Source organism: Asterias rubens, chromosome 11 (genome assembly GCF_902459465.1).
Source record: "Asterias rubens chromosome 11, eAstRub1.3, whole genome shotgun sequence".
NCBI classification, from domain to species: Eukaryota; Metazoa; Echinodermata; class Asteroidea; order Forcipulatida; family Asteriidae; genus Asterias; species Asterias rubens.
Genome location: NC_047072.1, coordinates 12,143,877 through 12,163,700, shown reverse-complemented (window position 1 = coordinate 12,163,700; position 19,824 = coordinate 12,143,877). Strand labels below are relative to the sequence as shown.

Here is a 19,824-nt window from a genome sequence, read left to right as displayed (position 1 = left end):
AATTTTCCACGAATTTGATTTCGAGACCTCAGGTTTAGAATTTGAGGTCTCGAAATCAAGCTTCTGAAAGCACACAACTTCGTATGACAAGGGTATTCTTTCTTTCATTATTGGGAAACTTTATTTATTATTGGGCGCTCTTCACCAGGTAATGTCAACAACTTAGGAATAGGAGAAGCATGAGTGACGGTCACTGACAGCAAATACCTTGTGTTTTGCGTGTTTTTGATTTTGTATTTAGATTTAGCCAAACTGTATTTCGTTTTTCATAACACAATGCCAGCATAAACCAAACTATTCTGGAACAGGACGTACTGGACACGAGTTCCCCAAGGATAACAAGCGGTGTGCATGAGTTTTTGGGAGTGTTTCTTCGTTCTAGGGTAATTAGCCAAAATTCCAAAATGCTGACCTACCAAAAATTGAGAAGAAATCTGAAGTTTAGTTGTATGACAATGTATCTGATTTAATTTTCAAGATGCTGAGAGACTTCTAAATATTTGTTTAGTCCTTTTGAATTTGTAGCATTTACCATTGTTTGCTATAGGAGTTGTGCACCCTTACCTGGTAGGTCTGCTGCCCTCTAGTGGCAGAGCTTTCAAAAAGTCTCCCATTGAGCTAAAATTTTCACAGGTTTATTTTAAGCATTGTGTTAAGATACACCAAGTGAGAAGACTGGTCTTCACAATTACCGATAGTGTAAAGTGTCTTAAATCGTTTGAATAATAGTAAATAATTTACGGCACAAGACTCTCAAGAGCGTAGCTGTTGTTTAGACTTGGTTTCCAGTCTGAAATCGCGGTTATTTCTCAGCATCAGCCAAAAAGCTTGCCCGCAGATTGGCAATCACACGCGCTCTATCTTGCCAGCTCAGACTTGAACCTCTTGTGTTAAATTCATTAATTATTAGGTGAAATTTACAACACTGATCCTTGAGAGCTGGCCAATCAGGAGACCACACACCCCTCTGTTGGCCGCGTCTGTTGCCAGAAATGGAACCATAATGGGGTTTTTTGGATCTTAGGTTTTCCTGGTCAATTTCGGCAAAATTAATGAGCAATCAAAATTTACGTGCGTCCGAATTAAAGAAAATGTCTTTGCTCATTGTTGTTAGTGCTTGGTGGCATATGGTACTTATAATTTAGAGCTTACAAAATTATATCAAGTGTTGAAAAATAGACATAATAAAATACCTGATCTTACTGACCAAAACATGTCTTGGGGTTTTTCTATCGTTGTTGTTTATTTTTAATTAAAGGGTCTGTGTACTTTTTGGGTACAACAAGGGCAACAACCGATCTCTCTCTCTCATACAAACATTTGGTTTATCACTATCTAGGAGTATGAATAGCTCAAATCGAGAACATTTTTTGAATAGCTGTTTAGTAACTAAAACTGTGATTTGAGGCATTGCAAGGAGGTATCATAATTGCTGTAACAACACCATGTGTGTATCTACTTGCCAGGTTTGTTCTTTAGATAAATGTCTTGCTATAATCTACTACCGCAGAGTAGATTAATCGAATTGTTCGGGAGACTAGTCCTCTAACTCTTGGTGAAATCGACCCCATCTTGTTCTTTTTTTCTTTTCGTGCGTGACATCTGGGGTTGCCGCCGCCGCCGCGTGCCTCTTGATTAAAGGCTAGCATAAAGTGTGTCTATGGAGGTAGACAACATAATATACCTCCATTGTGTTTTGAACAGAGGGTGGCTCTAGGATAAGTTTGACTCAAGGATTATATATTTTGATGATATACTCATAACATTTAATGGCAACTGCGCTTAAAGGCAGTGGACACTATTGGTATTATTACTCAAAATAATTATTAGCACAAAACCTCACTTGGTAACGAGTAATGGGGAGAGGTTGATAGTATATAACATGTAAGAAACGACTCCCTCTGAAGTGATGTAGTTTTTGAGAAAAAGTAATTTTCCACGAATTTGATTCCGAGACCTCAGATTTAGAATTTGAGATCTCGAAATCAAGCATCAGAAAGCACACAACTTCGTGTGACAAGGGTGTTTTTTTCTTTCATAGTTATCTCGCAACTTCGACGACCAATAACTAAGCTCAAATTTTCACAGGTTTGTTATTTTATGCATTATGTTGAGAAGTGAGAAGACTGGTCTTTGACAAAAATAGTGTCCAGTGTCTTTAAGTGCGACCGACCGTGGTACCGGGACAATGACAACTGACTTCAAGCAGGATGAAACAAAAAACACAAATGACGTAACTGAAAATGGTTGTAATCTAAAATGATTTTTATTTAACTTGATTACTTGTTTTATTCCGAAAAAATGAACATACCCCATCATTATGGTGAAGGGTTACAAGAATATTTAATTATACTAATTGCAATAACGGAGGGGTTAGAAAAATCCTCAATGTTAAATTATAAACAAATTATTTTGAACACTGATTTCTGTCAACTTAGCAGACATACCAAATACACTTGGCTAGCAATGTTTACAATACCAATTCCTGAGAGGACATCAAAAATTTACTTTTTTTCTTCTTCCGATAACATACTGAATTCTGCATGACTTTCACAAACAGTATCATAATCATATGTTTTCTCAATACATTATACATTTGTACACGTACATTTTCTTTCATGCAAGTCACCAGCCACACAAGGCCTGAGATGTCGGCTACAATCAACTTTCCAGGGGGCCATTGTCACCTTGTCGTGGGGTTGAAACTGGGGTACCGCTTTACAGTCCACACGGATGAGAAGCCTGGCTGGTAGAGCAAAAATCACTACCTCCCAAACTTATACGAATCAATCATGGTTAAAGGCAGTGGACACTATTGGTAACTACTCAAAATAATTATCAGCGTAAAACCTTACTTGGTTACGAGTAATGGGGAGAGGTTGATGGTATTAAGCATTGTGAGAAACGGCTCCCTCTGAAGTGGAGTAGTTTTCGAGAAAGAAGTAATTTTCCAAGAATTTGATTTGGAGACCTCAGAATTAGAACTTGAGGTCTCGAAATCAAGCATCTGAAAGCACACAACTCCGTGTGACAAGGGTGTTTTTTTCTTTCATTAACACTCGCAACTTCGACGACCGATTGAGCTTAAATTTTCACAGGTTTGTTATTTTATGCATATGTTGAGATACACCAAGTGACAATTACCAATAGTGTCCACTGCCTTTAAGTGTCTTGCTTAAAAACAGTGGACACTATTTGTGTATCTAAACATGCATAAAAGAACAAACCTGTGAAAATTTAAGCTCAATTGGTTGTCGAAGTTGCGAGATATAAACGGAAGAAAAACACCCTTTGTACACGAAGTTGTGCTCTTTCAGATGCTTGATATCGAGACCTCAAACTCTAAACTCGAGGTCTCGAAATCAAATTAGTGGAAAATTACTTCTGTCTCGAAAACTACGTCACTTCGGAGGAACCCGTATCTCACAAATTGTTAAACTATCAACCTCTCCCCATTACTCGTTACCAAGTGAGGTTTTATGCTGATAATTATTTTGAGTAATTACCTATAGTGTCCTCTGCCTTTTAAGACACGTGTCACCGGGACTCGGACCCACAATCTGCTGATCAAACATCAATAATTATGTTTTCACGTCTCCTTTTGTGACAAATACATAATCCGTAAGAACCGTATATAGTCTCATGTACAAATTAAAGGCACAGTAACGGTTCCGCCCAACTGTCCTTTCTCTAAGCCGGAGGTCGTTGGTTCGAATCCCACTCTAGTCAATTCTTTGTTCAACCCCAAAAGTCATTTTAAAATTTACCCAGTCAGTTTCCCTGGTGGTTTATATTGATAAATTTTAAAAAGCAACAAGATTTTGAGAAAGATAATAATAAACCCCCTATTCCATAACAGTAGCCTCATGCATAATGATTAAAGGCGCTAACGGTTAGTAAATAGTAATAATAAAATATATAATAAAATCCGTAGTCTGATGTACAATAAGGCACTCACCGTTGTCTAATCTACAATCGGTTTACATCATTTGTTATAAATAAAACATAACCCGTAAACGACAAAACATAACCCGTTAACGTCTCATTTTAAATGATAAAAAGCACTGATGGTTCACTTTCAAAAACATTATAGCACAGAATTCAAGACTCACATGAACAAAAGACTTTGAAAACGTCCGGGTCCAAATTGACTTGGATACCGGGTCCCGTGGTCAATAATTGTCTCAAAATGACACAGAAAAGGGTCAACATGACACAGAATCCGAAAAAGATCGAACCATTTTCCGGGTCACCTAACTGAAATTGGGCAAGGCTCACTAGCTAGACCAGCATGCACCCATTCCAAGCCTAATGCGCGCGCGTGCCGAGTTGCGATAAAGGTTCATGGTACGAGAGCCGTGTGATTTTGCCAGACGAGATTCGTGACCGGGAAATTACTCAGTTTATCTGACTCCAATGGATTCCTAGTTCTGTTGTTCAGCGCTTCCTCGATACACTGCATAGCCACTGGGTCGAAACTGTAGTAGAACTTATTAGCAAAGAGGTAAGGTTGTGTTGCGAGGTAGTCCAAGTACCCGACTCCAAACACGCACAGTGCTCTGACGTATTTACCGCGGCAGGGTGGGTGCTTCTTGATGTCACCCCATTTCATGAACCTCACGTTTTCGTCCCACGTTGCGTGAGGATACCCACCCGGTGTCCCAGCCCCCCGCTGGAGAGTCGCCCAGAAATGCTCGTCCGGACTGAATGTGTCATTTGACCATTCCAAGAGGTCGACGCCCTGTGGACTGGTCAGCATATAGTCAACAAACGCCCACGTGGCCGCGTAGTAGGCGTTGCCGAAGTGGATGGTCAAATTATGCGGTGGAGGTTCTTTTAACCTTTTCGTCCTCATGACATGCCTGTCTTTAGTTATGTGATGGTGTTTCGTACGTCCTTTTATATAAGGAGGTGGTAGAATACCAGTGATGTCATTATGACGCTTGTAAGCCTTGAGTTGTCGTACGATCTCAAGGTTCGTTTTCAACGGGAAGTCTTGCCCGCATAAATTCATCACGTATCTCCAGCGGTAAATGGAACCTCTCTTTCTCGATAGATCCCTCATGCAGTTGACATCAGCCAGAAGCCTCGTGTATCCAGCATACTGGACATCTTCAAGTTTAGACGCAATGAACACATTTTCGAAGCAGCCTGTCATGGAGCGTATAGCCTCGTGGAATTCTCTGGAGGACTTTGCATCGGGGTGAATGCAGTAGAGGTTCTGAGGTTGGTATATCGCCCGTAGGAGGCGCTCGACCTGCGCGGCTTCTTTGTGAGCAACAATGATGTAAGCAACCTGGAACCCGGCCTCCTCTTCCGTTCCGGGGTTTGTTGGGAAACGTCTCAATCGTTTGTACGAATAGCAGTCGCGCGTCCACGTTCGTACCTCACCATCGCTCGGTACAGCAACGGACCCATTCGTCTTAAGGCGCTCCTTTTGAAGCATTTCATAAGTTGTCCTCACTGCCTTTTTATCACCGGAAAATATAGCTGGGCAGTCGGCCTTCCAGTGCCGGTGATAAGGTGATATGAACGTATTGTACGAGTCGGGAACATCTTGAGGCACTGCGTGGTCGCTGTTTTGATTGCCAGGCTGTTCTAGAGGTGATTGCCCTACTAGGTGAGGCAGTTGCCTCAACTGAGGTGACTGCCCCAATTGAGGTAACTCCCCCAATTGAGGTAACTCCCCAAATTGGAGTGACTTCCCCAACGGGGGTAATTGTTTCACATGGTTCGAAGCCAACGCATCTCCACCGCCACCAACATGTCTTTTCTCAATCATGCCAAGCTGAGCCTCGGCCGGTAGCTTCGGTCCACCGTCTCCAAGTTCTCCAAGAGGTTTACGATCTCTTTGGAGGCTGAGGAGGATTATCTGGAAGAAGCCAAACAGGATGCAGAACACGACGAACATGCACATGGATCGCTGACGCAGAAACATCGACATGCTTCGGTTTTTTATAGATCTCCTAAACAGCAAGAACTATCATGTCGCAACTCATCGGCAACGACCTACATGCAAATATCAATAAATAAAGTGTTACAAATTTCATAATGGAAAATACATTTTTATGGCTGTTATTTTTTTGTTACGATGGTCTTTACCTTTAATGGGAACAAACTCTCACAGTGGATACAAAACCAAGCTCTCAACAGCCAATCTCTCTCACACAAAATGCAGTGGACACTATTGGTAATTACTCTAAATAATTGTAAGCATCAAACTAATTTAACGAGCAATGGATTGTTGATGATAGTATAAAACATTGTGAGAAACGGCTCCCACTGAAGTAACGTAGTTTTTGAGAAAGGGGTAATTCCTCACTCAAATAGTGACTTCAGGCCTGAAGCATTTTATTGGGCATCTGATAGGGTGTTTTTTCTTCTATTATTCTCTCGCAACTTCAACGACCAATTGAGCCAAACTTTTTCACATATGTGTTATTTTATGCATATGTTGAGATACACCAAGTGAGAATACTAGTCTTTGACATTTACCAAAGGTGTCCAGGATAACTTTCTATAGCTTATTTTATATTTTGTAAAGCAACTATAACATTAACCTATTCTAATAGTGAATTCTTTTAAACGTTTAGTCCTTGCTGTTTCTCTTTTTGGACCCCCCCCCCTTCCCACCCCCCCCCCCCTCAAATTTGCACAACTGAACAATAGGCAACCATTTATGCGCAAAACTAAATGACCATTTTGTTGTTACTTTAAGCTACCTTTGAATGATAACAATTTGAGGGCCAGATTGTTCATTATAACAATTTATATAACACCCAAGCAGATCCTTGCCATTTGATTGGAGGATTGTCCGTCACGTGATAGCAAATAAAAGTACCATTGCACGCTGAGTCACTCACCGTGCTTTTTCGTTCCATCCGAAAAGTACCATTGCACGCTGCCAGCGTGCAATGGTACTTTTCGGATGGAACGAAAAAGCTGAGTAAAAACATCACTGCGTGCGCGTTGTCTCCGGTAACGCAGCAAGGCATATTAGTGAAATTACTAGCATTCGTCTTCTACAATTAAAAATTGGAGGCCTACGCTTTGTTTGTTTTGAAAGTTGTATCTTTCAATCAAAATGACAAAGATCTACTTGGATGTTATATAAAACAAATAATGAATGTTTTTCATTCGTGCAATGGTGCGAATATGTTCATTCTTTGAAAGCTGGAATGTTCCATTCAACTCGACTCCGCCTCGTTGAATAGAACATTCCATCTTTCAACTCATGAACATAATTTGCACCATTGCACTCATAAACATTCATTATGTGTATACTATCAAAACCTGGGGGTCACGTGCTTTAACAACTGATGAGACTATATGGCAATGGAACGATAGTACAAAATAAACCATGATAGAGTATGTTAGAATCATAGTTCATAGTTCATTTTCAATAAAACCACAAGCTGATAAAAAGTACAATAAACCAGAAACACTCAAAAGAGAGGGTTTAATGAGCTAATCCTTTTCCAGATAATATTGGTCCTTGTTCTATGCGTTAAGGGCAGTGGACACTATTGGTAATTACTCAAAATAATTGTTTGCATAATACCTTTCTTGGTGACGAGTAATGGGGAGAGGTTGATGGTATAAAACATTGTGAGAAATGGCTCCCTCTGAAGTGCCATTGTTTTCGAGAAAGAAGTAATTTTCCACGACTTTAATTTCAAGACCTCAGACTTAGAAATTGAGGTCTCGAAATCAACCATCTCAACGCACACAACTTCGTGAGACAAGGGTAATTTTCCTTTCATTATTATCTCATAAGTTCAATGACCGATTGAGCTAAAAATTTCCACAGGTTTGTTATTTTATGCTTATGTTTAGATACACCAACTGTGAACTTTGACAAGCAATCGCAACATCGGTAAACAGTATTGTCCAAAGGCCCACACTTTGTGTTTCACAACTTATAATTATATAAAATAACAAACCTGTGAAAATTTAGGCTCAATCGGTTATCGGAGTCGGGAGAAAACATAGGGAAAACCCACTCTTGTTTCCGCACGTTTCGCCGTGTCATGACACAAAAAATTGTGTTTAAAATAAATCCGTTATTCTCGATGTCGAGAATTGATAATGATTTAATGTTCTCCCGAAAAGTAAAGCATTTCAAGGAATTTAAGTATTTCAAGGGAAGTCTTTCACCATTACCTTATGTAAACCCTGAAAGTTATTTGTAAATCTGTGAACTTATAGCCTTTCTGCATTCATGTTTGTTAAAGACCTGGACACTATTGGTAATTGTCACAGACCCAGTCTTCTCACCAGTGTATCTCAATACATGTATATGCATAAAATAACATACCTGTGGTCGTCGAAGTTGCTAAATAATAATGACAGAAAAACACCCTTGTCACACGATTGTTGTGTGCTTTAAGATGGTTGATTTCGAGACCTCAAAATCTAATTCTGAGGTCTCGAAATCAAATTCGTGAAAAATTACTTCCTTCTCGAAAACTGCGTTACTTCAGAGGGAGTCGTTTCCAACAATGTTTTATACTATCAACATCTCTCCAATGCTCGTTAATATTTGTTTTGAGTAATTACCAAACGTGTACCTTCCCTTTAACGTGTTGCGGGAACAAAACTCGCACTCATTCACGGGTTCTAATTTTCCGCACGTCGCCACCAATTTATCCGCCGTTAATTAACTCTAAAACCACTGAATGTTTGTCTTACCTGAGAAGAAGGGTTACCGCATACAGTGTATATGCATTTTTTTTTAAACGGCCGGAAGTTGGTGGTGAGGTCGTAACATTTGTCCATAAGTATTCCCTGTCCATTTCCCCCTGAAAATAAACATTCTCTCCGCGTCCCCATCCAATGTCGACTGAATGGCAGCAAGCGTGCAATCGGAACCAACATTGAAAGGGGACAAGGTGGCCCAACGAGATATATGGCCGGGAATCCCGGGATTGTTGCTCTCCGTTGAGCTTCAGGGCCAAAACTTCCTCACAAAATTGATTGGTTGATAGATTTTACTCGGATAAAAACATACTAAAAAATACATACTCAACAACAGGAGAAAAGACAATGAAATAAGATAAGCCGAAATATAACACAAGATAAGATAACAAATACCGTCCTTACTCTATGAAAATACTCACAAAATTATTATCCACTAGGATAACCCCAACAGCCATTATAACATGGTTGTATACCCACAAGTTTACTATAATGTAAAGTTTATTTAGGTGTTCGTGCTGATGCACGAACACCTATTGTTAGGTGTTCGTGCGTGCTGATGCACGAACACCTATTGTTGTTGCTCTGGTTTTTTTTTCTTCTCCATCTTCCTTCTTCTTCACCGTCAACTCTTATCTACAGCATAACTCAAGATTCAAGCCAAACTGAACCTTGAAACTCACCAGACAATTGAACCTCAATACGAAGACGGCACAATTTTCATTACGTCATGATGACGTCATTAGGTGTCAAATTACAGGGTTTTTAAAGTTGAAAAGGGACCATTTTCGTTTTGCTGTATCTCAACGAATATGAAAGCTATGATGTTCAAAGTTTTCGCATCTGATAGACCAAGACTGGGGCAACATTTGAAAAATTTGGACCTTTACATCAGTTGAAAAGGGACGTCAAAGCACCTGTTGACCCACGCGTTTACCCTATTTTGATCAACAACGCACGCTATGTACGCTATGCAGTGCAAGCGCGGGAATTCCCAAAAGTGCTCTCTTTAGTCCAGCGAAAGAGGGCGCTGTAACGTTTTTAGTAACATCGAGCGCTGAGTGAATCGCGGTGAATCGCAATAGTTGAGTAATAATGAACAACGTCTCGCACCAAAACTACAAGTAGGAATACATATGCATTGATGTTATAAGATACATTATACACCTTCAGATAGTCCATCACATAATTATAAAATGTTTACAAGTCATACATCAGCTGAAAGGTTTTAATGAACTAGTCAGGATCTACACAAATGAAATCAGTTTAAACTTGGCTTCTTGTTCAAACCAGAGGTTGAAAATAATTTCACAACCACACATTTGATTTTTTATATATTTATACGTCATTGGGTAGGTATGTAACAATTTAAGAAACGATACACAACATTGACTATTAAACCTTGACCTCCAGTTAAACAGGAAGATGCAGTTAATTATTTGAAAAAATATTACCCCAGAACCAGAAATTAGTTGTTTATTATCTGAACGTCGTCAGATAAGACTTTGAAAAACATTACTAACGCTATAATTTGTGACCTGACAAAATTGTCTTCCGGTTCAAACCGGATGTTTAATATTTGAAAAAAATCATAACATCTGAACCATACATTGGATTTTTTCAATCTATGCATCATCTGAAAGGTCTTAATAGACTTATCACGTGCTATACAATATGCGACCCTGTTTGACCTTGACTTCCAGTTAAAGTTGGAAACTGATATATAATGTTTGAAAAATTAAAAAATCCTAAACCACATGATTTGATTTTTATCATCTATACGTCAAAAGAAAGAACTCAAAGACATCACCAACGCTACCAAGTGTGACCTCATTTGACAGTACCTTCCGGTTCAAAACGGAAGTTGAAACTTTATATTTGAAAAAATCATAACTTCTAAACCAAATTGGATTTTTACAACCCATCTTTAAAAGGTCTTAATAAACTTATCACGCGCTACATAAAAACTAACCCCTATTTGACCTTTTATCCGATGCTAACCGGAAGTTGGTGTTTAATTTGTAAACAAATCATAACTCCTTAACCAGTCATTGGATTGATGAGGTAAATGTTGTCACCAATTCATTCACTCACTCACCACGAACACCTTGTTTTTGTAGTAAACAAAAACTGTACATGTACCTCTAGTTTTATTCTTCAATAAGCTTCAAACACCCAGAACACTTTATATACCTGTAGCTCAGGTTGGTTGGACACATCAGATGCGATTCACCAGAGGCACCGACTGACGTCGGACACCACACTAACACGTAATGTACTTACGTTGCGATGATAGTTGTGCATGTCTTAGGGAAGCAAGACGGAAGAATGTTTTCCATCAAAACGGTTCCGTTCAAAAAAACGGCTTTCCCCGCAAGACTGTCTGTGTTCGCTGGAATCTACACATCACCTACGAACGTTTTCTGCCATCATCAAGGTTGTCTGATTTTACGTGAATCTTGTAGGCCTATTATTGTGCTGTCTGAAAAAGAAAAATCTCTTGGTTATCTCAGCAGGTTTCTTAAGCTTCGAGGACAACATAATACATGTAGTCGGGTACCCTTTTCTACTAATGCTTTCAAGCGTATCGATGTTACGTAAACGGGCCCCTTACAACACAATAGCGGACCACAACGGGCATGGTAATGATGTAGGCCTACGGCCATTTTCGAAACCACGAATTGGACTTTGGCTCGTTCACACCGCAGCGAGGGGTTTTGTACTGGAAAGGCCGAGTTATAGTCGGTCGCGCGATGGTCGGGCGTCGGAAATCTTGACGCGCGATCATAAAAAGACATGGTTTTTAGGCCTCAGTCTTAGGATTGCGCGCAAGTCTTCCGTCGCGCGACCATCGCGCGACCGACTATAAACCGGCCTTAAAACCCGGTTCATACTTCCTGTGAATGCTTCGTGCGATGCGAATTTCATTGCGTCACAAAGGGAATTGCCCTGCGTACCGATTGGTGCGTCACCAAAATTCGCTTGCATTCGCATTCGCAGGAAGTATGAACCGGGCTTAATTCATGTCTTGAGATGATACTACACGTTATTAATAACGTCATAAAACAAATGTTCCCTATTTCAAAAAGTAAGAGAGCCCGATTTCTATATGATTATGTCCTCAATGTTTTAACGCCGTTATGCACACCTCCCCAACCCATTGAAGGAACGTTGCAACGTATAGCCTCCTACTCAAAACAGGAATTGGCAGTGTGACAAGTACAAATCTCCTCACTGGGCGGTGTAACGTTAATATGCAGCCCGGCATTTTGAGATAAGGTGGACACAATGCTATGACACTATAAGGTTTGGTTCAATTAGTTTGTCTGCATAACACCAAAACAAAACAGTGTAGTCCTTAGTGTCCACCATACCTCAAATAGGCTACTGCCAAAAAGCGTTCGGTTTAAAAACCACTGACAGTCGGAGCCTGCGTCAGAAAAAAAACGTGGTTTCAAGAAGGCCCGTTAGGATGGTTCCAAAGTGCAGTAAGGCGTGGGCATTGAGGACCACTGAATGTTGTTGGGTATAATATTATTCAAAACGTCTTGTTTGCGTTTCTCCTTTATTGTGGGAACACAGTCAATATTGACTCACTGATATTCAAACCTTCACCGACTACACGTAAAGCACACTTAGAAATGCTATTTAATAAATATTTATTGCATTAGTTCCAACCAAACAAAATAAAACAGTTGATGATCACTCCCTAATTCTTTTTTTAAATCATTTTTCGTTAAGTTTTTCTTCAAAAAGACAAGATTTCTGTGTATTTTTTTTTAACTTAAGTGAAACTTTGCATGGTGGAACAGTCTTGTGGTGGAATGCCCTCCCCAGCCAGATCCTCGAGCTCCCATCCATCGGGGTCTTTAAGGGGGCGGTTGGAGCAATCATTTAGCTACCTCCCAACTTTTTACTCGCACCTTGTACAATAAAATGCACCTGCAACACTTGGCACCGCACATAAGCAGCTATCATTGGCGTTTATATCCTGACTGAAGGACTATGCCAAGTATCGAAGTAGAAGTAGAAGTAGAAGTGGAGATACGACATAGAAAGGGTTGCGGTAACACGATGTAATGATAATCTCTAAAATGATTTTGGGTGGTTCTGAAAAGAACCGTTGGTTTAACTCGACGTTTCGATCAGTATGTTCTGATCGTCTTCTGGAGAGGACCTCACTTTTAACTCTTTAAAGTCACCTGGAAATATAATTTTTTTTCTTTCAAACATAAGAGTATATGCTTACGAACAATAAAACAATTTTTTTAGTAATTGTTTGTCACGATTTATATGTTTAAAAAATATATAAAGTTGATTGGGGGCTGACTCCGCCTACACCTTTTGTGACGTCAATCGAGGCAGACTTTGCCTGCAATGCGTATAGTAAACACACGTGCAAAGTACATGTACGTCCAAGTCGTGAGTTGGTACATTTCAAAAAGTGTGTTTCTGCATTCAGCAGCGATACACCTGGTCGGCATTGCCGGAAAAAAAACAAAAAACATTTTTTTTGAAACTTACAAACTCACGACTTGGTCCGTACATGTACTTTGCAATTGTGTTTACTCTACGCATTACAGGCAAAGTCTGCCTCGATTGACGTCACGAACAGCGCCCTCTCGGGTCGGGGTCTACTCTTAAATTTGTAAAACCTTAGTTAACTGTTTATTCACATTCCACTCATCAAAACACATAATATATTAGTGACAAAAGCTTTATTTTAAAAAAAATACCACTTCCAGGTGACTTTAATATGTTAAGAACTTCAACTATATAAAGTAAGTGGTGAATTTAAAATGAACAATTGGTGCAAACTTTAATTAAAATGCTTGGCAACCACCTTTTGAAAGAAGCAACAGGTACCAAATAAAAAGGCCCTCATCGTCTTCGTTTTGGGGAAAAAAACCGGACGATATAAGTAAATTTTAGGCAATCGGTGTGTAGTTTGTGGTGACCACGCCTCGAGGTAAAAAAACACAACTGATATTGAAAATGAAAATCCTTCTGTATACATCGCTTATGCGCTTGTAAAAAATACTTTTTGTAACAAGACTTTTGTAAAAAACCTCTATATAGGCTAAGTGTCGCTGCTTCAACCACAGAAAGCCAGAGTGCCCGTGATATGCCAATGAAATAATTGTTGTTTTACCAAAAGTGCAATAATTTTCCTTTAAGTTAGATCGTTATTAGGAAACAAACATCAGAGATTTTGATTGATGTTTTAAAAAATAACGAAATTTAATTCACAATATCTTTTATTCTGGATATTAGGTATAATAATATAAACCCTGACCCAAAAATTATACAAAATGTTATGTCTGTAAAATCATCAATCGTCGCGAGACTAAATCCTCTGAAAGTAACAAACAGAAAAGCTTTGATGATGACGTCATGGCAGCTCCTATTATGAGTTTCATTTTCGATATTAAAATTTTTCGAGTTTTGGTTGATAAGCTGTTCTATACATAATTATTAGTTATCAACATGTTCTGCTGCTACACAAATTTAGGACTACCGGGAAATTGTGCAAAGTCTTACATTGGATAGCTCTTGTAAATGCCCTTTTCGAAGCCACGGCTTCGACTTCAGATTCGGCTCAGGCTTCGCCCGCGGTTGTTTTGACATTATTTGCCCGTGCTTTGCTTGGGCTTCAGACGAGAGAACGGAACCCGAAGCCGAATCCAAAGCCGAAGCCGTTGATTCGAAAAGAGCCGTAGAATGTGCAAGTCTTGCGCGAACCAAAACGGGAAAACACGTCAAACAAAGAACATTATTCTGATATTTTTTTTTAAAACTATATATATGAATAAAATGTGAACAATAAAAATACACTCTCTTTATAAATTGAGTTTTAGCTTTTGTGTTATACATAAATAAACAAATAAATTGTTGATATTACTATTGAAAAAAAAAATAACTCTGGTGCCTACTTGATCTTAACTTTTTAGAAATCCCTTTGTAAATTTACGCCAATATTAGATGTGCAACTGCTAAAAGCTTCTAGTCTTTTGGCCGCCACTACTATGCATGACAAACATTGGAAACGCGCACGATGTGTACGCGCCACACACACTCTATCAGCCATCAATAGATCTTAACGTTTGACCTCAGGGGAGGCACTGTTGGAACTTCTGACGTCACATGCAAAAAGTAATCCGTCGTTTCTGTTGCCGTTGTTGTTGTCGCTGTCAGTGTCGTGCCGTTGTCGTCATCGTCGTCATCGTCGTCGTCGTCGTCGTCGTCGTCGTTGTTATCATTGTCGTTATCATTGTCGTTGTCATTGTCGTTGTCGAAGTCGTTGTCGTAGTCTTTTGACGTTGTCATGTATTGTTTTAGTGTTGTTTTATTTGTTTAGTGTTGTTCTAGTCATTGTTGTTATAATTCTTGTTGTTGTTGATGTTTGTCTTCTTCTTCTTGTTGCTGCTGCTGCCGTCGTCGTTGTTGTTTTTAGTCCTGATTATTATTTCTAAGAACTTTGCCGTGTAGCGTGGAAAGCTCTCAAACCTGTTCCGACATCTTCTCATCAGTGACCTCGAAGGCGGGGTTAGTCAGGGCCAGACCGTCCTTGGAGGCATCAATCTCTTCCAAGTCAACGATAGATTCGTTGTCGGTTCCACCACCCATGCATTTACATCTAAAGGGTGACAAAACATGTTATTAGGTAACAGTCAAATAACACTGCCTAAAAATCCGTCTTAATATTACTTATTATATTAGGGAAGATAGCTGCACGTTACTCGGGCAAAGTACGTGAACGTGAACGTCAGAAAATTGTGTTGTTTAAATCTCACGTTTTAATCGCATACGTGAAATTACCATTTTCACGTCAGGTACGTACGTGCAGACGTCATACGTGAGCATGAAATAAGCCCCTAAAAATAATGTGGTGACGTCACCTAGAAACGACGCAATTTTCTGACGTTCAATTTCACGTGTTTGCTCGCGTGAACCTCCCTAATATTGCATGGATTCACCGCCAACAGTTTTGTTCCCCAGCCGACTTACCAGGTGAATTTACTTACCTAGCGTTCCAAAGTCTTCCTTGACTCTCTTGTCTGCCACTTTCTATATTAGTGGTGGGACTATGCCCACAAAATACAGCAAAATAGATGGATCCATGATAATAAATTGATATATAAACCAATCAAAATTAAAAACTCACTTTCCGAAGTCTTCTCCTTCTTTAAGCGTCTGAGGCAGTTTTTGTCCCATTGTCTCAGGGAGGAAAAGTGCTAGCAGCCCCGCTACGACCGCACTGGAGCCGAATAGGATCAGAGGCAGTGCTTCGAAGACGTCTCCAAGTAGCAGGATGATCGGAGACAGGATGCCACCAACACGAGCTGCGACGGAGCATAACCCTAGACCAACAGCCCTACAGACAGGAGGAGAATCATGGTGATAATAGTCGCTTAGTTATGATCATAATAGATGACTGCATTAAGGCCGAGTTATAGTCGGTCGCGCGATGGTCGGGCGTCGGAAATATTGACGCGCGATTATAAAAAGACCCGGTTTTTAGGCCTCAGTCTTAGGATTGCGCGCAAGATTTCCGTCGCGCGACATCAACCGCCATAATTTGATGAATGTGCACCCGTGTATAAACACTATCATTGGCTCAGAGCCTTGCGTAGCGCGTACACGTACACACTTTTGCATTGTTTTTACATCAATATGGCGCGAAAGATGAAGCTTACGTGTAATCCATCTACATTGGATTGAAGGCATTGCAGGGTGAGGTATCAATATATATTGTTTGTATAAGTATTGTTTGAAGCTTTCGCATGGTGTGGAGAAATAGAAAGAAATTATAAATAAATAGTAAACTTGCGGGTCCAACCATGTAAATTTCTTTTGTGTGAGTGTTGGCTTAGAGAAGAGCCGGTTCGGTATCGACGTTTCAAACAGTACACTCTGCTGGTCTACTTGGTCTGCGGTAACATCGTTATTGTGTGTATCTACTTGCCAGGTAGATTTTGTTCTTTTGAGAAATTCTCTTGCTGCATAACGACGTTGTAATTATTGTGAAATTCGGGCTTTCTTTCCCTTTTTGAAATAATTTTCCAATCAGGAACATTTTGCATACACCATAACGGCGTTATTGAACGTCTTATCTTAAGACAGGAATTGGCAGTCAGTACAAAACCCTCGCTGTGGTGTAATGCGTCCGGTCATTGCTTTTACATTCTACTTCTGCTTTACTACTCGGCAAATGGGAGACTTTCTAGGACGATAGAGGGCAGCAGACTTACCGGGTAAATCCATTGTTCTCAGAATTATGCGCATGTTCAGAACTACGTAAACAATGGAAATTTACCCGGTATGTCTGCTGCCACCTAGCGTTGGAAAGTCTCCTATTCCCATGATGGGATATCACGCCAAGATTACGCACGCGTTTGACCGATGAAGCAACTTAGGGTAACTTTTGCTCAGTGGTCTGGTGCACTAGTCAGGTTCGGGCTACGACACTCCAATGGATGTCCCGTATCAAATCTACATGAAAGTTTACAACTCTCTCCAATTATATTTAGTTACAAAAACTATACTAAAAAAAATCATGAGACTCTAAAAATGATTTCGTGTCTTCTCAGAGCCACCATATAGTGGTTTTAATATTACCTTACTGGGGTTGGGAAAAGTTCCGTTGTGTACAGATATATAATACTGAACGTAGCTGAGATGCAGAACTTGCCGATCATGGAGACAACGGTACGCCAAATTCCAATGGCTAGGGGGAGATTTGAATAAATCAATTATATGGATACAAGTATTGCATGATTAAAGACAAAATGATCTACATTAGAGAACAAATAGATTATATTATAGTTATGTAGGACTATGTCTCATATTTTGTTGATCTAACCTTGACTCCTATTCACATTTATTCAAACGCGGTATTGCCCTTTAACCTCAGCGCTTCGAAACAGTGTTCGAAGCGCTTTGTAAAGCAATTAAATTGCGTAAAGTTAAGTAAGTTAGGCCTAAGTTAAGTTGTTCCGTTAGATTTGTAACATCGTAACAATAGGACGCTCCACTGTTTTATTTTTTTCCCGAACCGACTGTTCTTAAGAATTAATAAATCGTGGGTAAATTTTACTTCAAGTTTTAGAGTGAACAAATAATTATGTTGTTTCAAGCATAGACTTTGCGTTCTTTTTAATGATTTCCTGCTATTGACACAACCTATTTGCTTTGTTTAAACTGTGGACAAAATGTACATTGGACTTCCTTGAATGAACCAATTTGGGGCAGCATGCTTCCGAGCAACAGTAATTTAGGCCGTGTCCGAATTGGCGACTTCGGCTACAGCTACGGCTAGGGCGCGCGCGTCTGCTATTCTTCAACACTGACAGACGCGCTGATCTAGCCGTAGCTGTAGCCAAAGTCGCCAATTCGGGCAGACACGGCCTCAGTTGTTGCCCCCGACCCGCATGATTTGTCTTTGTTTTGATCCCTTCTGGTTCTCCTAACCCATTTGGTTTTGCCCCCCCCCACTCCAGTCGCCCTCATTAAGTTTTTGTTTTATTTTTTTTTCTCGTTTTTCTTATTAGTCATTTACCTAATAGTACTTGCTTTATTTCTAACTATTTTTCCCTTTTTTTATTTTTATTTTATTTTATTTTACTATTGTTACTTTTAAAAAAAGAGTTATTGGTCAAATAAATAATAAAACATAATCATAATTTTTGTTGGTAACACTTACGTATGAAAATAGTGGCCAGGCAGGCCACCCCTCCGATCAGCTCCAAAATCGCGGTGTTCCATTTACGACCGAACTTCTCAACTGCAAACGTAGCGTAGATCAGAGCCGGTATCTCGACCGCACCGGACACGAAAAACGCCCAGTAGTCATCCACGCCAAGATCCCCAGTACTCTGAGACAGTCCGTAGTATACCAGACTATTTACCAACCTGTTTATTAGACAAATAAACAAATAATCTGTCCTTTTTTTATATTTTTCCCCCATTTATTTGTACTTGTTAATTCTCGTTTGAAAGCTTAGGATTCTCAGAAAGGTGAGCCTACTCATAGCCAAGAACCCAATGGAGAGAAGATAAGGAAGAAAGTTTAAGTTTTAGATGTGGGGGAAAAACCCCATGAATTCAAGGGAAAACATTAGCATTGGGGGGGGGGGGTGGTCAAAAGATTATGCTAAGCAGAAGAAGTTTGTAGACAACTCGCCGAATGGGGGCACAACATCTCTGGAGGACAAAAAATCCAGCTAAAGGCCCCGAACAAGACTACTGCGTGCATGATCCCTCTCCGTGTTGGGTGTATAAAATACGCCTTGGCAAAAGGCTAGCAAATCTTGAAACAAACATTAATAATTGAATTACCAGTTGTACTGCATGTTGATTGTCTTGACCGCCATGTTGGGTGTTTTGTATAAGTCAATGACCGACGGTGGTACTGACGACTCGCTGGATTCCTAACATTAGAAAAGTGCAAACAAAGGGCATTAAGGGGGAGGTACACTATTGGTAATATTGTCAAAGAGCAGTGTTCTCACTTGGTGTATCTCAACATTATCTTAAAATTGTGCAAATTTGATCTCAATTGGTCGTCGAAGTTGCAAAAAAATGGTGACAGGAATAAAAGACTTCTATAGCTAGAAGTCTTTTATTATTTTAGTGAGAAATTACCTCTATTTCAAAATCTATGCTACTTCAGAGGGAGCCGGTTTCCACAATGTTTTATACTATATCAACAGCTCTCCATGGCTTGTTACCAAGTCAGTTTTTAAGTTAGTATTTGTTTTGAGTAAATACCAAACATGTACCTTCCCTTTAAAAGGTTTTATGTTATCCCTATTCACTGTGAATGAAGATGGTGTTTCCTCTAGAATTTTCAGCTTCATTGGAGTTTTTTGAGAAAACAGTGACACTCACATAATATTAGCGATGTTCCAAAGAAAGTCGCGTAAATAACTGGTAAATTATAAGTTGAACATGCTAAAATAGACAAGATAAGATAAGAACTATTTTTGTGACATTGTTTTACCCCTATCTCAAAAACTACAGCACCTCAGCAATGTTTTAAGAGAGGCTTTCTACTATCATTATCTTCAAACTGTGTAAGTTAAATGTCAATCTGTGGACATTGTGTTTTGTGTCCTACAAAAAGTA

The 19,824-nt window shown here is 39.6% G+C and overlaps 2 protein-coding genes across 3 annotated transcripts in view; both read right to left on the bottom strand.

Annotated features, from left to right (window-relative positions):
• Positions 1-3,765: 3,765 nt before the first annotated feature.
• LOC117296454 (N-acetyllactosaminide beta-1,6-N-acetylglucosaminyl-transferase-like) lies at positions 3,766-11,201 on the bottom strand. The gene is made up of 2 exons (XM_033779397.1): positions 10,981-11,201; positions 3,766-6,009 (listed from the first exon to the last, which is right to left on the bottom strand). Exon 2 carries the CDS (start codon positions 5,942-5,944, stop codon positions 4,343-4,345), a length of 1,602 nt encoding a protein of 533 aa, XP_033635288.1. The 5' UTR covers positions 5,945-6,009; positions 10,981-11,201; the 3' UTR covers positions 3,766-4,342.
• A 2,221-nt stretch (positions 11,202-13,422) lies between these two features.
• LOC117296780 (organic cation transporter protein-like) overlaps positions 13,423-19,824 on the bottom strand; it is a 19,442-nt gene continuing 13,040 nt past the window's right edge. For both annotated transcript variants that reach the window (XM_033779828.1, XM_033779827.1), the window contains exons 6-10: positions 19,036-19,127; positions 18,401-18,609; positions 17,317-17,425; positions 15,863-16,072; positions 13,423-15,334 (exon numbers count right to left, since the gene is read on the bottom strand). In XM_033779828.1, the coding sequence (XP_033635719.1) occupies positions 15,199-15,334; positions 15,863-16,072; positions 17,317-17,425; positions 18,401-18,609; positions 19,036-19,127 (756 nt within the window). In that variant the 3' untranslated portion in view covers positions 13,423-15,198. The remainder of the gene's footprint in view (positions 15,335-15,862; positions 16,073-17,316; positions 17,426-18,400; positions 18,610-19,035; positions 19,128-19,824) is intronic.

Excerpts from the sequence above, each read along its gene's own strand:
- LOC117296454 (XM_033779397.1), bottom strand. The coding sequence starts at position 5,944 with ATGTCGATGTTTCTGCGTCAGCGATCCATGTGCATGTTCGTCGTGTTC.